This window comes from Agelaius tricolor, unplaced genomic scaffold (genome assembly GCF_023055355.1).
Source record: "Agelaius tricolor isolate 1412-34295 unplaced genomic scaffold, bAgeTri1.0.p SCAF_23, whole genome shotgun sequence".
NCBI lineage: Eukaryota > Metazoa > Chordata > Aves > Passeriformes > Icteridae > Agelaius > Agelaius tricolor.
In genome coordinates, this window is record NW_027269283.1 from 5,077,586 (window position 1) to 5,095,653 (window position 18,068).

Sequence of the window (18,068 nt, forward strand, 5' to 3'; positions counted from 1 at the left end):
GCTTCTCCCACACGATGGAGCAAAGCGCCCAGGCATCTCCTGTGCCCGTAGCCCGTGGCCCCACCAAGGGCTTCTGCACCCCTTTTGCTGCTTACACCCCAAACCAGAGCAGAGTCACTGGCTCGGTGTTACCCCGAGGCTTCAGGCTGCGAGTGAGGGAGCACCAACACAAGCATGGGGGTCTCCAGGCTGCTTTATTGGGGGGCTCAGAGCTGGGGGCCCCACGGTCAGAGGGGCTGCTGTGAAGCAGGAGCATGCTCAGGGCTCCCCACTTATCCAGCTGCTCACCACGAGGGGAACATCTTGGAACACTTACACCAGCCTTAGCACCGAGGGGAAAACCCCCTGAGTCTGCAGAGCAGGGACCATGCCAGCCAGCCCCACTCCCTCCATGCACCCCTACACCATCCCCATTTCAGAAAATAGGGACCTGAACTGTCTGTAGTTCCCCCAAAGTGGGAAGCAGCCAGACAGCACTGCTGGAGATGTGTGTTAGAAAAGCATTTTCCTACGTGGCATTAGGATGAAGCAGGTTGGACATCCAGGCTGCTGGGGGGTCAGTGTTATAAATAATTCTTGTTCACCCCATCTCCATTGCCAGGGCTCCTCCTGGGGCTGCAGCCCTAGAACCAGCTGACTTGGTTGGATTTGACTCCGCTGAAGCACATGTTGTTGGAGCAGCCCCCGCCGTAGCTGGGGGGGCAGGCTGAGCACGGCCGCCCCACCTTGTAGGGCGCTTCTCCCAGCCAGTTGCCCCTAAAAGGAGAGGAGAGCATCACCTCTGAGCATCATCATCCCACTGCTGACACTGCTGGGGGGAGGGAGGATGGCACAGGGGGGCTCTCCCAGTCACTTACTTGATGGCATAGTTGCAGACCAGGAGGATGGCGTGACGCCACGTGCTGCCCCACACCCGCACGTTGGCACAGGTGCCCAGGGCACAGCCCAGGCGGCTCGAGGTTGCCCACACCATCTGTGCCAGGACAGAGAACACACACTGTTGGTGTCCATCCACCCAGACATCCCACAGCTGATAGCCCCAGGATGCCAGCACAGGGCTCTGTCCCCCCAGGGAATTGCATCCCAGCTTCCCCAATCTCTTTGGCTGGATCCTGACCCATCACAGGCAGTGCTTTGTTACCAGAGAGTGACTTATTGCTCTCTCTCTCCTACCTGAACCTGCACTGCTCTACACAGGATTGCCTTGCCAAGCTCACATCCATGAGCAGCAGAGTCTGGGTCACTGCTCCAATTTACCCAAATTAGCTCCTAAACCTCACACTGAATCATGGCCAGCAGCTTACCCTGCGCACAGGGAGGTCAAGCAAAGACTAAAGCTCCTCCTAAAGCCTCTCCAGGTTAAATCTCTTCCATAAAAAGTGTATGTTGCCCTTTTGCAACTGAGAGGATCCCTGAGTATCCTCATGGATGAGCCACATGGGAATGAAGATGCTCAGGTAAAGGTTGGAGCCATGAAGAAGAGGTAATTAGGGGCTGGCACAGCTCTGATGCCAGGCAGAGGAACAGAGGAGTTCTCCACCTTGTGCTGGCCCGGCTGTGTGGGGATGTGCCAGGGGATGAAGGGGTTGCATTCCCAGGGAGCCAGAAACAGCTGGGTGCTATGAAGCTGCTCCATCACAGAGAAGAGGATTCATGCTTGGCAAAAGTACAAAGCAGCTTTTTTTTTTTTTTTTTTTTTTTTCTCTTCACCACCTTTAAGTTGCCAGAGGTGCAGTGAAGAAAGAAAGGCCAAAGGAGAGGGAAAAAAGCTTTTTAAAAAATTGAAACCTCCTTGTCAACTGGCCAGAAGGTCCCAGCTGCTCCTCCAGTGGGTTGTGAACCCCTGGGACCTTCCTGCAACAGCCCAAATGCTGGAAAAGCCCAGGGTGGGAGGGCATCTCTGGCATCCCTCCATCGCTGGCATCCCTGCCAGGGTTTGACCTGCCTGATCTGAAGCTAGAGCTGCCAGGGTTTGACCCTGGATCCCAGCTGCTGCTGGCAGAAGAGCTGTGAGCTGCACAAGGCCCCCCTTTGCATCTGGAGCCCGGGGGGCTGCAGTGCTCACCTGTGTGTAGTGGCTGCAGACGGAGCCGCTGCACTTGGAGGGGCAGCGGGGGTTGCACTCCCGGGGCTGGGGGAAGGAGTAGTGCTGCTTCTCCTGGTGCCAGGATTTCACCATGTCCAGGACAGAGCGGTACCTGCAACGGTGCTACAGCTAAGGTGGATCTCCTCCACATCAGGGGTCATGGGTGAAGGAAAGGAAGGGAAAGATCCACACTGAGGAAGTGGAGGAGAGAAATTATTTGGGGCCAGGGCTCATTGGGAACAAGCATTGATGGGAAAAGGGGGGTAAGGACATCCTTGTGCCAAGCCCACTTGTGCTCGAGGCCAGAAAACCAGAGACACCTGAGCACTCAGCCACATGGAGGAGATCCACGACCCATATCCCCCTGGTCTGGGTGCCTGGCAAAGAGGGGAATAATGGCAAACTTCCCAAATGAGCAGCAGGCACCTCTGCTTTCCTGTATTTACCCATCTGCAAGAGCTGGACCTTCCTCCTCCACCCTGGGGTCCTTGACGTGCCTCTCAGCTCTATCTCACTCCATGCAATGCCAGCTCAGAGCCCCTCTGCTCCTTGGCTGAGGCACTGCTGCTGCTCCTCCTGCAGCACTGTGGGGTGTGGGGCTTTCCCAAGAGCTCAGTGTGCCTGCAGGGCACTCACCTGCCCGATTGGATGGAGAGGTTCTGTCCCACATACTTCATCAGCTCGGGGGGGCCGTGGTCCCACAGGCAGCGCGCAGCCCATGCCTCCGCTGCCCTGGCCAGCCGCTCATCCCACACCTGGCCAGGGAAAGGAAAAGGGCAGGCAGGAGTTTTGGATTCCCAGAGGAGGGAAGAGCTCCCTTGTGCTATGTGGGCTTTCTGAGCACCCCTGAATGTCCAAAAAACACTGACTCGTGTATCAGGCTTGAGAACAGCCAGGGAAAGGAAGCACAGCAGCATTTCCAGGAGCCATGGACCTCCCCAGCTGCTGCCACAGCTCTGCCACACAGCATAGCAGAGCAGAGATGCCCTGCAGTGCCCTGTGTGTGTGACTCCCTCCAGGAATGAGCTCCTGCACGAGGTGGAGCTGAGCACAGGGGTGAAACCCTGCAGCCCACACAGCTGTCCCAGGCCTCAGTGCAGCCCTGACCGGTGAGCACAGCTGGTTCCTTCATGCATTATTTAAAGCTCCCTCACCCATCCTGAACGCCTCTGGGGAGATGCCTGTGTGAGTTGCTTTGGAAGGCAGGAATTTAGGCCAAGCAAGAAGCAGTGCAGGATGCTCCTGGGCATGTCTGACCTGCCCTGGTACCCAGCAAGCTGGGCTGCTGTGTGCTTCTCCAAACCACATCCAGGGACCACCCAGCTGCTCCCTCAGAGCTGGTCCCCTTCCTGGGAGCAGAGCAGCATGTGGCACCTCCTGCCCTGAGGGCCCTGCCCTGTGTAGGCTGGAAATAGCTCCTCTTGGAGGACCTTTAGGGCTGGGTTAGGATTTCCAGGCAGGGTGGACAGAACCTGGAGAAAGCTCTGCCCAGGGTGACCCTCATCTGGAGTTGCCCACCTGTCAAGGCTGTGCATATCCTCCTTGACTCACTCCTGAACATTTATTCTTCTGGGAGCTGTCACCCCTTGGAACACTCAAAAGGGACCCTGGAGATTGTGATGGGATCATCCCTCACAGATGCAATCAGGGGAAGCTCCTACCTGGGCTTTGGGTTGGGACCTGAGCTTTTCATGCTTGTAGCCACCTCCCAGATGTCCCAGACACTGGCCCACAGATCCTAAGTCTGCCCTCATGGGGAAACATCTCTGTGCTGGGACTCCATCCCTCCTGCACAGAGGCTGCATGCGTCTGCTTAGCTCCTGGGACCCAAAATATCCCCCAGGGCACGTGTTCAGCCAGGAACCTGACATCCCTCCTAGGCTGGGGCTCCCACATCAGAAGTGAGCCCCTTGATCCCACCAGAGCTGTGGGCTACCCTGCCACAGCCCAACTCACCATGTATTCCATATTGGCAGCGGGGGGGGACACCTGTGCCCTCACTTGGTTGTGGTAGTCCAGAATGACACTCATGTCCTGGGGGGACAGGAATCTCTTCCGCCGGCCCCGCGGGACCCCCTCGCCCCGGAGCAGCCCCGCAGCCGCACCCGCGGGCGGGGACAGCAGCTCGGTGGCGTTGGGCAGCAGCAGGGAGCTGGACAGCTGTGTCACCCAGCAGCCCAGGGCCGTGAGGTACAGGTGCAGGTGGAGCACGGCCATGCCAGCCCGCCCGCTGGGAACAGCCGGCAGATTTCTGCTCCTGCACGGAGATAAGCAAGGACAAGGGGGATTGCTGGTCCCTGCTGCTGGTGTGCAGATCTAGGAGAGAAAACAGCACAGGCACCACTCAGCATTGCAAACACCATTGCCCAAAATAAGGTGGAAACAAATTTTCCTTTTCCCTATTAATAATAGTAGTTTTTCTCTATTAAAATATTAATATTTAAAAATAATCTCTTTAATAACCTTATTTATCAGAGCAAACTCCCCAGGACTGTCAGGGATATGCCTGGGGAATTGATTTTCTTGTTTGTTTTTAAAAAAGATAAAATCAGTAGAAAGTCTCCCCTATTTTTTCACTTATGGCACGTACCTGTGGCACAAGGGATAGTTAGGAGTGTGCTGAGAGCCACTGCAGCTGCCTGCCCTGTAACTTCCCAGGAGTTTGGGTTGTTGAATAAATCCCCAGCACAAATAGAAACCTCACACAGATAAAGAAACTCACGGCAAGACTTAAAAGCATTGTCGAGTCGTTAGGATTTAGGTGGAAAAGAAAAATTGCCACTGCAAAAGCCGAGTATTTTATTTTAAAAGAAAAAAAAAAAGTAAAACGCTGGAATATCCCCTCATCCGCCAGCCGATGCACCTCCTAGCATCCCTGCCAGCCCTTCCCGGAGCAGCGGGAGGATGTTCCCCGAGCACGTACCGTGAGCGCTGCGCTGGGAGCGGCGGAGCCGGGCGGGATGGAGCTGCGGGATCGGGATCAGCCTGCGGGGCAGATGCGGGAGGCTCGGCTCAGCCCCGGCGGGCAGCCCGCTGCGGCCGCTGACGCACAAGCTGCATCCTAACTCTTCCCCCGGGGAACGTGCTGAAGTTTGGAAAGAGCCCTGCCAGGAGATTTATAGCCTGGTGAGTGCCTCGGCGCACACAGGCTCACGCAGGCACAGGAGCCCCGCACGGCGCCGGGGGGAGCGGGCAGAGCACGGCTCGATGGATGCCTCGGCGGGCGGAGGGGCTGCTCCTCGCTGCTGCCTGCGGGTTTGTTCAGGCTACCCACAGGAACAGGTTCCCAAAGTCATCTCTTTGCTGCTCGTCCCCTAGCTGGGATCTTGCTGGAAGCAGCGGGCAGAGAAGCGAACCCAGGTCGGTGAGGGATGCACAGGGGGTTTTGCCCCGGTAAGGAAGCAGCAGAAGCCCCAGGGTCACCCCTCTTTGGTGCAAGCTTAGCAGATGGCAGAGATGTCCCTGGTGGCCACGCACGTCCCTGGGCCAGCAGCTCTCCCCGTTATAGGTGAAGCCACTTGCTGGGCTGGGCGTCGCCACCTGTGTGTAACCCAAGGGCTGGGACTTGTCACAGCCACAGGGACTCCGCCCATGGCCCCACTACTGACCTGAGCTGGCAGTGCCCAGCCAGGGTTATCTCAGGGGAAAGCTGTGCTCCCTCCACGGTGTCCATGTGTCTGTCCCCAGGGAGGGGAAATGGCTGTAGCATCTGAAAGCCATATCCTGCAGCATCAAGTGTGTTTCCCTACAACATCCCTACACAGTCACGATGCCAGGGGACAACTGAGTTATTGCAGGTCCCAGAGACACCTGGCCAGCTGGAGGGGCTTCTTGCAATGCCTGTCACATCTTCCTCCCACCGTGCTCAGAGCCAGCACAGGTGGCCATGTGTGACCTGCTCGCTGCTGCCATCCCCCCATGCTACAGTGCCCCAGGTGAGCAAGGTGCCGGTCCCCCTGTGCCTCACCAGCTTTGGGTTCACCACAGGCAGCTTTGGAGCCAGGATCTGGCTCTTCAGTTGCATCAAGAGGAGCACCAAGGCCAAACTCCCACTCCTCAGCTGTCAAGGGACACAGAGATGGAGTGCAGGGAGGAGAAGGCAGTTCCATAGCAGCAGCGGGTCACTGCTTCTCATGCCACAGCTCTGACTGACAAGAACTGAGGATCCCAGCCCCATAGCTCCTGCCTGTGCAGGGACTGACAGCATGTCCCAGAGCCTGGCTGGCTGCACCCAGCTGCCCCAGAGACCTGCTGTGCAGCAGAAGCTGACCAGGGCCTCAGGGAGGTGCAGACCTGAGCATGGAGCAGGAATAATGCCCAGGTGCTGAGCTGATGTGCTGTATCAGTACAGCCTCACCCTGCTGGGAGCCTCCAGCAAAAGAGACCCCTTTGTTCATTTTTCCTGGCATTGTCTCTCTCATAAAGCAATTCAAGGTGCTGTGAGCCCTGGGGAGCTGCTGAGACATGTGCCAGAGGGGTATTTCCATCCATTCCCCATCCAGCAGGTGGGATGATGGTTGTGCCAGTGAGGAGACAGGGAAAAAGCAGCTGGGGCATCTCTGGCCCCACTGCAGCACTGCAGGAGGGGATCCCTCAGTGCAAACAGCAGCAGCACCCCATGAACCAGCAGGGCTGGGTATCCTGTGGGGAGCTGGGCTGTGCTGTGGATGGCACTGGGAATGCCAGGGTGTCAGGGTGGCTCCCATAGCCCTCTGAGTTTCCTGCCTGTTGTAGGGTCTAACCAGTTCAGCCTCACCTTCCAGCACCAGGTCACCCCAAAACACCAGCCACCTCTCCACAGGTGCTGGGCAAAGTGCCATCCCCAGTTTGCCAGCTCTGCAGACACCCCTGTTTCACATTCATCTATGGAGACAGGTCTGTCAGCTCCAGGGACCAGCAGCAGGACAGTGCTTTGTGCTGCACCAGGGGGGCAGGCACTGGTGCTGCCTCCCTCCACTCAAACCTGGATATCAAATCTCTCATTAGCGAGGCTGGTAAAGGCAGTTTCATTCCCAGCAGATTAAAAAGGCAGATGGGGACATGCAGCAGTGATCTTAACTGGGCAGACTGGGAGGTGCAGCTGCTGCCAAGTGCACACTGAGGTAAGGACTCTGGGGCTGTGTTGGGGAGAGGATGGTTTTTAATGATCTATTATTTCACAGAAGACAGAGCCCTGAGCAGCAAATGCTCATCCAACACTGTGAACTGCAAAGCTTTTAATTTGGGGGGTTTTTTTTGAGTTTTTGTCTCCTGGGAGCTCAGGGAGATTGAACCCACCGCAGCTCCCTGTGCCACGCAGCAGCTGAGCCTCTGAGCAGAGGCAAGGCGAGGGTTTTGTCTTGGGTGCAGATTGAAAGCACTGCTTAATCAGCACTCCACGAGACAATCCAAATTCCAGGAACTGGAAGGGGTTTGTGTCCCTGCCAGGCGTAATATCCTGCAGCCCAGACTGGCCCGGCTGCCAAAGCACACGGTATCTGCAGCGAGGACCTCGCTGGAGCCAAGAAGCACATGCATTCAGCTGGATACAGCCACAGCAGGCAAATTCCCTTTCTAATGAGCATCAGGGGGAACAAAAAAGATAAATCACTGCGTTCAAGCACTCTCTTGGCAGAGACACCCTCTGATGCTTTTATGACCAACAGACAGCAGCTTGCTCCAGAATAAGACATAATGGGACTTGCAGGATTTCTCTGTCATGTTTATTTCTCCCATCTGTTGGCTTTGGGCATCACCCATCACCCACATTCCAAGGTGGCAGACGGTGACATGAGCCCATACAGGACTGAGCAGGGCTTTGCCCTTTGCTGACGCCAGGATCTGCCGTGCTCCCTGAGCCTCCTGATGCCTGGAGCAGGTTTATGTGGATTTCCATAGCAGGAGACTTCTCATTTTGGGGTAAAACACAATGAAACCAGGGTCCTGTCTGAACAAAACTTTCCCCAGGCAATGCACAAACTCTTTTGCTCGAGTAAAATATTCCCCTTCTATCAACTGACAGAAAGGCTCATTTTCCATCTTTGCTGAAAGATGTTCCTTTCCCCCAGTCCCAAACATCAAGAGCACCAGATACCTTGGTGCCCACCCTGGCAGGGAAGGAAAGTGGGGCTTTTGGTGGATGTTTTTATTTATGGAGTCCTGTAGAGGTCCAGCATATCCAGAGCTTGGTTCTTCCTGACACATCATGAAGGGAGATCTTCCTTCTGACTTGGAGCTTGGAAGATTTGATCTCCACATCTTGTGACTTGAGTAAGCCCAGACTGGGCTCCTGTATGTTCTTTTGTGATCTTCCAGGAGTGAAACACCCACTGAGGTATAACAAAACTGAGATCAGTCCTGAAGTCTGAGGGCTCCAAAGTCATTCTTCTTCCTATTTAGGAGTTCTTTGTAAATGCTGAATCCCTTACTGAGCTAAGCTGAACCTTAGAGGTTCAGCTACTGTCAGACCTCACGCTGAAGATGTGACCATCAACAGGGACAGGACCTCTCCTGGAGCCCTTCATACAATGCCCAGCACATCCCTCTGCTTCAGGTGTAATGTCCTCTTATAACCCACAGTTTCTGCTTGTGTATTTGCTAAGGTGAAGAAAAACCTTTCCCATTTTGTATATAGTGATGGTGTAGAGAGCCATCAGGTGAGAGTGTGGGCAGGAGCCTGCACGTGTGGGTCTGACCACCCAGGCACAGAGCAGCCTTGCCCTCACTCTGGCTCCTGACCCCTCTCCAAAAGGGATGTGGGCTCTACAATTGGCTCCTTTTAGTGGTGCAGCTGGCCAGGACTAATGCTTTTGAGTCCTGCAGTAAAACCCACTTGTTTTGGGGTATTAACTAAGGTGTCCCTCAAGGCTGGCATGGTCCTCCATGAGCCCCTTTGTGAACAGGTGGGTCTCAGCCCCCCACCTCTCCCCTGTGGCACTGTCAGAGCTGTGGCCCCACCATCAGCCTGTGAGGAAACTCTGATGGCCAATGGCTCCAGCCAGCACCAAGATATATTTGGAACCTTTGAAAGGTGAGAAATTTTTCCACTAGCTCTAGAAATAAACATCTCTGAAGTCAAGCTCTGTGAACAGTAGTTGCTCGCAAAGGTATTTTTTTACAGTAACTGGGCTAAGTTTAGAAATTCACTTAAATAACACGGAAGCTCCTCTCAGCACAATTTGGAAGATAGTTAATTTGCTGCTTGCTAACAAATGGTTGTTTAGCCCGGTGCTGTGGGTGTGTGATGGTCTCACTGCACACTACCAAGGGGAGAAGAAACTCTCAGCTCAGTGGGAAGAGAGACCCATCACACCCCGAGTCAGCTGAGACCAAGACAGACCCAAACCTTGGAGCTGAACATCAGCTGTGAGCTCCTCAGCAGCTGCAACCAGGCTGGGTCCTGAGACCCCCTGCCCCAGAGCAGTGCTGTGCCCACCCTCCATCCCCACTTCACGCCCACAGCTGCCCCAGCAGGTGCAGCCCTCATCCAGCTGTGCCCACGGGCCCGTGCCAGAACCAACAGCCCTGGAAACACAGCACTGGTGGGGTTTTTACCGTGCTGCTGCCAGATTTGTGCATGATTGTTTTCCAGGCTCAGTGGTGGGAAACCCATCGCTCACACCCAGAAGTCCTGCTGGGAATTTCCCACCTCACCAGCCTGCACAAAATTCATCATCTGGGGTGAGCTGAGATCATGTCTTTCCTCATGAACTGACACAACCACTGTGTAGTGGTTGGGAGTGGTCCAGCAAAGGGCTGGATCAGCTGCTGGATGGGGGCTAGTGCATCCCAGCCCCGAAGGCCCAGACCCAGGGAAGTGAAGTCAGGACACCCTGGCAGCCTCACCGTGTAATTTTCTTGCTTGGACGGGGGTGTGCCACAGCTTGACTGCAGCCCCTGTGTATTCACTCCATTCCCTTATTTTCCAAGACCAAAATTAAGATAGAAACTGAGCACCTGGCACTGGTTCACAGACAGGTTTTTCGTGGCTGCACAGGGAGGTCTTGTTCCCATTGCTCCTCTTCTTGGGGTGGCCTCACTGCTCACATGCCCATAACTCCACTGGAGCACCAGCAAACACCCTCTGACCATCCCACCTCTGCAAGGTTCCTTGTCTCCAGCTGAAAAAAGGTTTTCACTGTAGAAAAACGCTGCCAGTGCTTGTTTGTTTGGCTCAGATTAAATGACCGGGGCTAAGAGAGATTCTGCTTTTCCTCCCTGCCTCTGAAGGAAGAGGGCGATGTTTGCAGTGTTTTTTCATGCCCTGGGGTGTTAGGATGGGTGTAAATTCTCCCTGGGGTCTGCCTGGGGCAGGGAGGGGGAGATGCAGCTTAGGTGGGTGATGATCATCCAAAGCTTGGGGGGATTTAAAAGCAGGCTCTGGTGAGTGCAGGAAGGCGGTGCAGAAGGAAAGGCAGAGCACAGGAACTCTCAGGGACATCCAGAGGTGATTCAGGGGCTTTGGGTGTGTTCACATTTCTGCACAAGGCTGGGAACCAGCAGCAGTTCAGCTCTCCCCAGCAGTGCTGGGGCAGAGCGAGCAACTCACAGGTGACACGGGGATGAAATCCAGAAGCTTTCCATCTCCAGAGTGACACTGAGCAAATCACTTTCCATACATAATTCTCTGCCCATGCTCTCCCATCTTGATTGATCTCACCTACCAGAGGGCTCTGAGGGGTTCCTGTGATCTGTCCTGCATCAGAGCCAGTCCAGCCCTTCCAGATGAGCAGGGCAGGACTGTGCAGGATTTCTGCAATATCTGCCAGTTCCTGGCATGGAAGCTGAAAGGAGCCTATTTTTCTTCACTTTTAAAATCTCTTGCTGTACCTGCACATCTTAGGCCTTCCTGACTTCTGCCTACAGAAAGTGAGAAGTTTGATGGACATTTTGTATTTCCCCTCCACTCTCCCATGTATCTCCCAGATGTATTGTGAATCTTTACCAAGAAATCTCCTTTTTCTCATGGGACTTCCAAGCTTTCCCACATCCAGATGGCTGCATCCAAGCCAGCAGATTTCTCTCTGCCTAGACATGAAATTTCTCAGGTACAGCCATGGAGGCTCAGAAGTTTGCAAGAACCACTTTGCTCAAAGCTGGAAAAAATTTGGGAAAGCAGAAATTGAGACTCTTGGGATGCTCTGTAAAATGGGAGAGATTATCTCTACATCTCTTTCAGAAGGGAGACACACTTCTCAGGGTCTTTCCTCCCTGACCAGAGGACATGCTGACATGTGAGTCCCAGAAAATCCTGGAAGTGGGACACCTCCTCTGAAGGTGAGTGCTCTGAGGCTGGTGTGAGTGCTGGCAGCTCCACTGTGATAGAAGGAGTGGAATGGGGGATTCCTGCAGCTCACTGGCATCTCTGTCCATCACTCAGGCTGTGTCCACACCGTGACACAGAGGCCTGACAGTGGCTTGTGCTGACACACCCACGTTGGTGTGACCTTGCCTGTGAGCCACGAGCAATGGGGAGGAAAGAGCAGCAGAGCTGGGGACACCCCAGTGCCAGGAGGTTTGCCTAATACTTATTTGATGTATAAAAATATTTTGATCAAAAATATATGCATCAAAAATATTTTTTGATATATAAAAATATTTTGATCTTTGGATGTAACCACCAAACATGCTGCAAATTCCCTACAGCTCAGATCATACCCTTCCTATTCACACTTGAGTAGAGCTGGGGGGAAAATGTGTGACCTCCAGAGGTTTTCAGGTGCCTGAGCTTGTGGTGGCCCATGAGGACCAGGGCTGATGAGGTTCATGCTGTCTTGATGCCCCTCCTGTGCTTGCCCTGCCCTGAAACCAGGGGAGGTGAGAGTACAGTGCCCCAAGCACGGGGAGGGAGCACCCCCAGAGCCTCCCCCACCATTTCCCAGCCCGTGTCCCTCAAAGACACCCTCAGGGGCTTTGCATAGACCCAGCTGGACCCTGTTACAGCCCTTGCACTTCCTGTTGTGTTTTTAACATCCAGCTGAGGGTTTCTGGCTAGAGAAAGGGAGGGTGGCATTGCCCCAGGGACCGTGTTGGAGCAGTGAAGGTGCAGGGTCAGGTTTGGGAAGGGGGTGAGGAATTAGCCCAGCCCCATCCATTTGCATTCATCTCACCTGGTGGTCAGCTGTTTCTACTTTTTCCCTTCCCTTTTTTTTTTTTTATTGAAGCTGCATTTTCATGCTGTGCTGATAAGCAAGAGGAATCCTGGGGGTGGCTGAGTGTGTCTGAGTTTCCCCCTCCAGCAGCTGCTGCAGTACAGACATCATGGGCAGAGCCCTCTTTCCCAAACAAACACCCTGAGTCCCCCTGCAGTGGGTTGGTGGGATGTCAGAAGCCAGAACTTGATAAATTCATGGCTGTTCTATGGTGTTGTGTCTCCTGGAATAGGTGACTCACAGCGTTCATGGTTGAACCTGCAGCAGCAGGTGGGACATACAAAGTGCTCTCTGAGCAGCTGATGCCCATCTGGAGTAACTGGCATCAATGAAGTTGTTATAAAGCTGCAGCAGCAGTGCTGGGAGCAGGACTGGTCTTCTCCCCAGACAAGAAAAGGATTTTCCCCTCTGCCTGCTCCAGTGATGGAAAGGATGAGGTGAGTGCAGGAGTTCATGGACCGTGCTGAGGGGAGGCCTCCAGGTCTCCTGGCAGTGTTTTGTGTCTGCCCAGCTCCTGAAGTGGCTCAGTAAATCAACAAGGCTCCCCTCTGTGCCTGCTGAAACCCCTCCAGCCGTCTCACACCAGTGACTGCTGAGCTGATGAGGGGGGTTAATTGACTCTGACAAATATTTACCTGTTTCTCTGGTTTGCAGAAACCTCGCTCCAGCCCCAGCTTTGAAGTGCAGTTCAAAGCCCCAGCAATGCTGACGTCCTGGGAGGATGGAGCTCACCCCAGCATGCAAAACCTCTCCTCTGAGAGGAGGCAAATGCATCCCCCATCCTCCTCCTCGGGCACCAGGTGCAATCCTGGCATTTTCCATCATCTCACAGGGTCCTGCTCATCTTCCCACTCCAGAGCAAGATCTGCTTTGCCAGTTGTTTGGGGCCTACATTAAATAACCAGCCCAAAGAAAGGCCTTGTTCCAGCAGAGGCAGAACATGTTACACATGTATTTTTGTTCCTAACTTCTGAGTGGTGTCAACAGAGATTGGGCTGAGTTGCACATATGTGGTGGGCTTATACTTAAAAAAAAATCTTGTTTGAACTGTACAAATAAACACTTGTGAAAAGAATCCTGTTTCTTTAAGTGAAGTTGGTAAATGCTCTGATTTAGTTAAAGCATTAGGATTTGGCTTTAATTTTATTTTTCACCAGAATTAAAACTAGACGAGGAAAAAAAAAAGTTGTTTATTCTCAGAACAGGTAGAGTCTAAGCAGGAGGAGCACAACACCCATCACCTACCACCTCCTCCTTGGGCTGCTGGTGACAGGGGCTGGTCTCTGTGCACTGTTGACCACCCTCCACACCTTCCTTCCACTTGGCAAGGTGCAGGCTGGGTTGCTGTGTTTTGGGAGATGCTGTGTGCCTGGCAGGCTGGGATGTGCTTCCTTGGTGAAAGCCAAGAGCAGCCAGGCTGAGCCACCTCACACTGCAAATTTGGGGCAGACTGTAATGAACCAGTCATGGTCCTGCCAGCCCCTCGAGCCTGACAGTGAAATGCCAGGAGATGCCTTGAAGAAGGTTCAGGAGCTCAAGGACTTTCACTTCAGGCTCAATCTGCTTGAGATGTTTGGGAGCATTTAAGTCTATTGGCAGTTCTGTTCATGGGGCTCCAAAACTCCTGCAGATGATAAAGAGAAGAGTCCTGGATGGGAAAAAGTGGGAAAAACTGGAGCCCAGGCACCAGAACAGGTCTGAGCTTCTATTTGGGGTAAATTTATTCCTTCCCTCCCCTCACCCTGGGGATGGCTGAGCTGGGCATTGCTCAGCACCTCACGCTGACACATCCTCTCACCTTGGTGCCTTCCTGCCCCTCTTGTCTGTCAGGTGCCACCCATGCCACCCATAAAATAAATTTATTTATTTATATAAATAAATTCCATGGCCTGGGGCATCCTGGTTTCTTCTGCCAGAGGTTGAAATATGGGGCAGCCTGGTGGTGAAAGCATGGCAAGGTTAGCAGAGATGTAGAGCTCACTGAACACAGGGAATGCATAGGTAAAAAAAACCAAACAACCCTTGAAAATAATAATTTATAATATTGGGCATCCAAATTAAGCCTGTGACAGAATTGAGTGCACTGGCTCTTTGGCATACCCTTTGAACATCTTTGTAATTATTATTTTTTTGTCTGCAGAGCATTTCAATGGTCATTCTGGTCAGGAAAAATCCAAATCACATTTCCAGCCAACACTTTTATCATTATCCAAGCCAGTAAAGCTCAGATTAAATATTATGTATACATATATTTTAGATTTATACTTAAATATTTATAATTATACCTTGGACTGAAATAGCTCATGTTTTGTGGCTGGCTGTACCTGGTATCCAGTCAAGAAACCAGGACTGTGAACTGTGGTCCTGCAGCTAATCAACACAAAGTCACTTCCAAATTTTACACTCTGATTCTTTCCTGCAAATATATGAGCTAAAAATGCAACAGTGACGTTTGAAAAGTCCATATTTCTGAATTTGAATTAATAAGCACAGACAGTTTCCTTCCCATGTTTGATCAGTTGCAATAAAAAGTAGTTTCTTAATCTAAAAATAAATTAAAAAGCAATGTTTTGGTAGAGTACCTTGAGGGCCACCCAGCAAATGGTTTTGTGGAAGTTGTCATTGAGTTTTGTGTGATCTCTAATCTGTGCTTGATAATCCTTATAGAATGGGAATAAAAGGGAACAATAAATGGTGCTTTTAGTGCATGGCTAACAGGAAGGTTAATTGGTCTGGGCAGGAGTTAATTCCCCATAACTGCTGCTGGGAGAGCACTGCCTACTCAGCCTACAGGGAAAAACTTCTCAGCAGCTACCCCTGAAAGAAAACACATCGAGAATCAGATTAATTCAAATGCACAGGTGTGGGGATGAGGAGGTTCTCTGGCAAACATGGAAGGTGTGAATTATGTGTTGTGGGAAAAAAGGGGAATATTTCATCGAGGAGCTGCAAGTGCAGCCACCACAGCTGCTCAAGGAACTCAGGCAATTAGAGATAAACATGAGTAATTAAGATCATTTTATGCCCAAGTACATGTACCCTTAATCACAGGAATTATATATTTTTTCACATGTAATCTCATCCCCACTTCATCTGCTAATGGGCTCCTTAATCTGTATTCTATGCAGAGTAGCTATTTTACATCTTTGTGAACTCTGCTTATTTTTAAGCTCTTCAGACCATCATTGCAGCCCTCTGCAGCCTCACCATTTTCCCTGAGAGCCATTTAGGAGTGAGAAGAAAAGAAATCTCTCCCATATTCTGCTCTGGGTGTGGGGATACAGAGCCTAAGGGTCTGTGGCTGGGGAGGGAGTTTGTCAGAGCCACAAATTAAACTCATGTTTCTCACAAGACCATTCTCTCCTGTAAATCAAACCCTGTCATTAGTCTGCTCTGCTGTGATCTAGCTGTGCCAAACAAGAAATGTAAATATTTTGTAGCAAGAGGTATTAATTTTTAGCATTAATAAAGTTTGCACCACTGAAAACTGAATTGGTTCTTTCTTATGCTTTGCCCCATATACCAAAATATTTTGATCTTTGGATGTAACCACCAAACGCTGCAAATTCCCTACAGCTCAGATCATACCCTTTCTATTCACTTGAGGAGAGCTGGGGGGGAAAATGTGTGACCTGCAGAGGTTTTCAGGCTGGGTCTAGCTGGGTTCACTCTGTCTAAATTTCCTGGAGTAATTTCCACATCTTTTTCTGAAATTCCTGGTGTTTCAGGACAGGGAAAGACCTTTCCCATGTATTTGGGCAGCCACACAGGTGATGAGTTACCAACATGTCCCTTCTGTTTCCCAGCTCATCATCTCCATTTTAAATAACACATCATCCCCTCTCAGATCAGCCTTGGCTCTGCCTGGACCCATGGCAGGGCTGGGGCTGGTAGGAAGAGCATCCCTTCCCATCAGAGATGGGCAGCAAAGATCCAGGCCAGCTTGAGAGAAAGGCTGCTGTGCCTCCACCCTGGGCTGCATTTCAAAGGCATCACTGACACAAGGGAACAAAGCCCAATATTATTTTTTGATCTCTGTTCCTAAGCCAGCAGTGAATAGAGAAGGCTGCAGAGCTCAAAGCACTGAGGCTGATGGAAGTGTCTCAGCAAAGGGCCAAAACTATCTTAACTTCAAGCTTAAGCTCCCATTAGGCAAAGAAAATACAGCCCAAATTATGCTTATGTAGCACCTCTCATGCAAACATCCCAGGACACTCCAGGATCAAACTCAAACACAATCAGTCATGGAGATGTGAGCAGTGCTCACCAAGGAAAACAGAGAGCAGGGGAGGCTGGGCAGGAATGAGCACCTGGGAAGGGCTGGGGGCTGCCAGGGCCCTGGGCAGGCAGGGATGGGTCAGCAGCTGCTGGCAGGCTGTGGGAATTGCTGGGAGGGGGGAGGATGAGCTGGGAGGACAGAAGATCTCCCAGATCCCAAGGGGTTGTTAGCACTGGGGTAACTCATCCCCCCGAGTGTGTGGACATAGGCTGATGGCTCTGCCAGCCTGACAGGCTGGATGCCTGGATGGGCACCCACCAGCTGCTCCTGCACCTTCCCAAAAAACCCACCTCACCCCAAACGTGGGTCAGAGAAGAACCATTGCCTGAGTTTGGTAAAAAAAAAAAAAAAGTAATTTTCTCTCCTTCTCACAGCATCCCCCCTTCGCCACAACACAGAGCAGTGAACCCAGAAATCTCATAAAATAAAATTATTCCTATTTAGCACAGTCAAGAGGTTTAGTTTGGCTGTTTGGGCTGAGATTTCAGTTCAAATGTCTTGGTCCTATTCCACAGCAAACCTCCCAGCCTTTGGCAATTTATTTTTAAGTGTCAGGACACTCAAGACAGCTGAACATCCTGCAGAACTGAAGAATTAAACTCCAGTAACTCATCCTGTGATGGCTTTAAGGCATAATCAGCTTTTCAGTAACAATCTTGCCAGTTTCTAGCCTGTAATATTTTTAAGTGATCCGCAGGAAGAACTTGTGAGCAGGAGTCTCAGGTGGTGGCATGGAGGAGTGAGGCTGTGACCCCACTGCAGCATCATTTTCTCAGCATTGAGGTGACAGCAGCTCACAAACGCAGCACCTGAGCAAAGTGCCACTGTCTTGCAAGGTCTGAATTTCTCCACAGCTAAATTTAAGTGTGCAAATTAGGTGAACAGTGGCCCTGGGCTCCTGGAAAGGGCTGCTGAGGCTGCCTTTCCACTGACTATGTTGAAAGAGGTGTCTGCTTCAAGATGAGGAGCCTCAGTTCTCAGAAGGTATCCACACTGTAGTCTCACATCAACAAGGCAGACTTCTTTGCACTCAAAATGATTAGCAGATAATTAACAGAATCACCAAAACAAGACAAATAAAATTTCTAAGCAACTTACTTATTTAAAACAATTAACAACTCCTAGTGTTGTTATTCTTTCTCTAATTAATAGTTGATACCACGTGAACTCTATGAACAGGAAAGATTTCCCTCCAGCCTGCTGCAGGTCATGAGGATGCTTCTTTCAGCTCTGTTGGATCCTATTTCAAATCTCTGCTCAGGGAGCTGGGATCTCCCCATTACCTGTCCAATTAAGTGTCCTAAGCTCTGGTGACTGGGCAGGAAGGGACAAGGCTTACCAGCCACTCTTCAGCTCTGGAAATTGTTCTACAGCTCCTAATGAATCTGTCCCTGAGGATTTTAGAGGCAAAATGGGATTTCTCAAAGAGAAGCAATTTGTTGGAGGCCTTGGTTCAAATTAAACCAGATAAAGAAACTACTCCCAATCCAGTTTTTAAAATCAAATAGTCTGAAAAATTTCAGTTTCAACCAGGCAGGGATTTGATGAGGTTAAGGAAGAAGTTAAAAAAAGC

At 51.6% G+C, this 18,068-nt stretch overlaps 1 protein-coding gene across 1 annotated transcript; it reads right to left on the reverse strand.

Moving 5' to 3' along the window:
- Positions 1-623: 623 nt before the first annotated feature.
- On the reverse strand, positions 624-4,303 carry R3HDML (R3H domain containing like). Its single transcript, XM_071446923.1, has 5 exons — positions 4,043-4,303; positions 2,723-2,841; positions 2,066-2,198; positions 858-973; positions 624-756 (listed from the first exon to the last, which is right to left on the reverse strand). The coding sequence occupies exons 1-5, from the start codon at positions 4,301-4,303 to the stop codon at positions 624-626; spliced, it is 762 nt and encodes a 253-aa protein (XP_071303024.1).
- Positions 4,304-18,068: the final 13,765 nt, after the last annotated feature.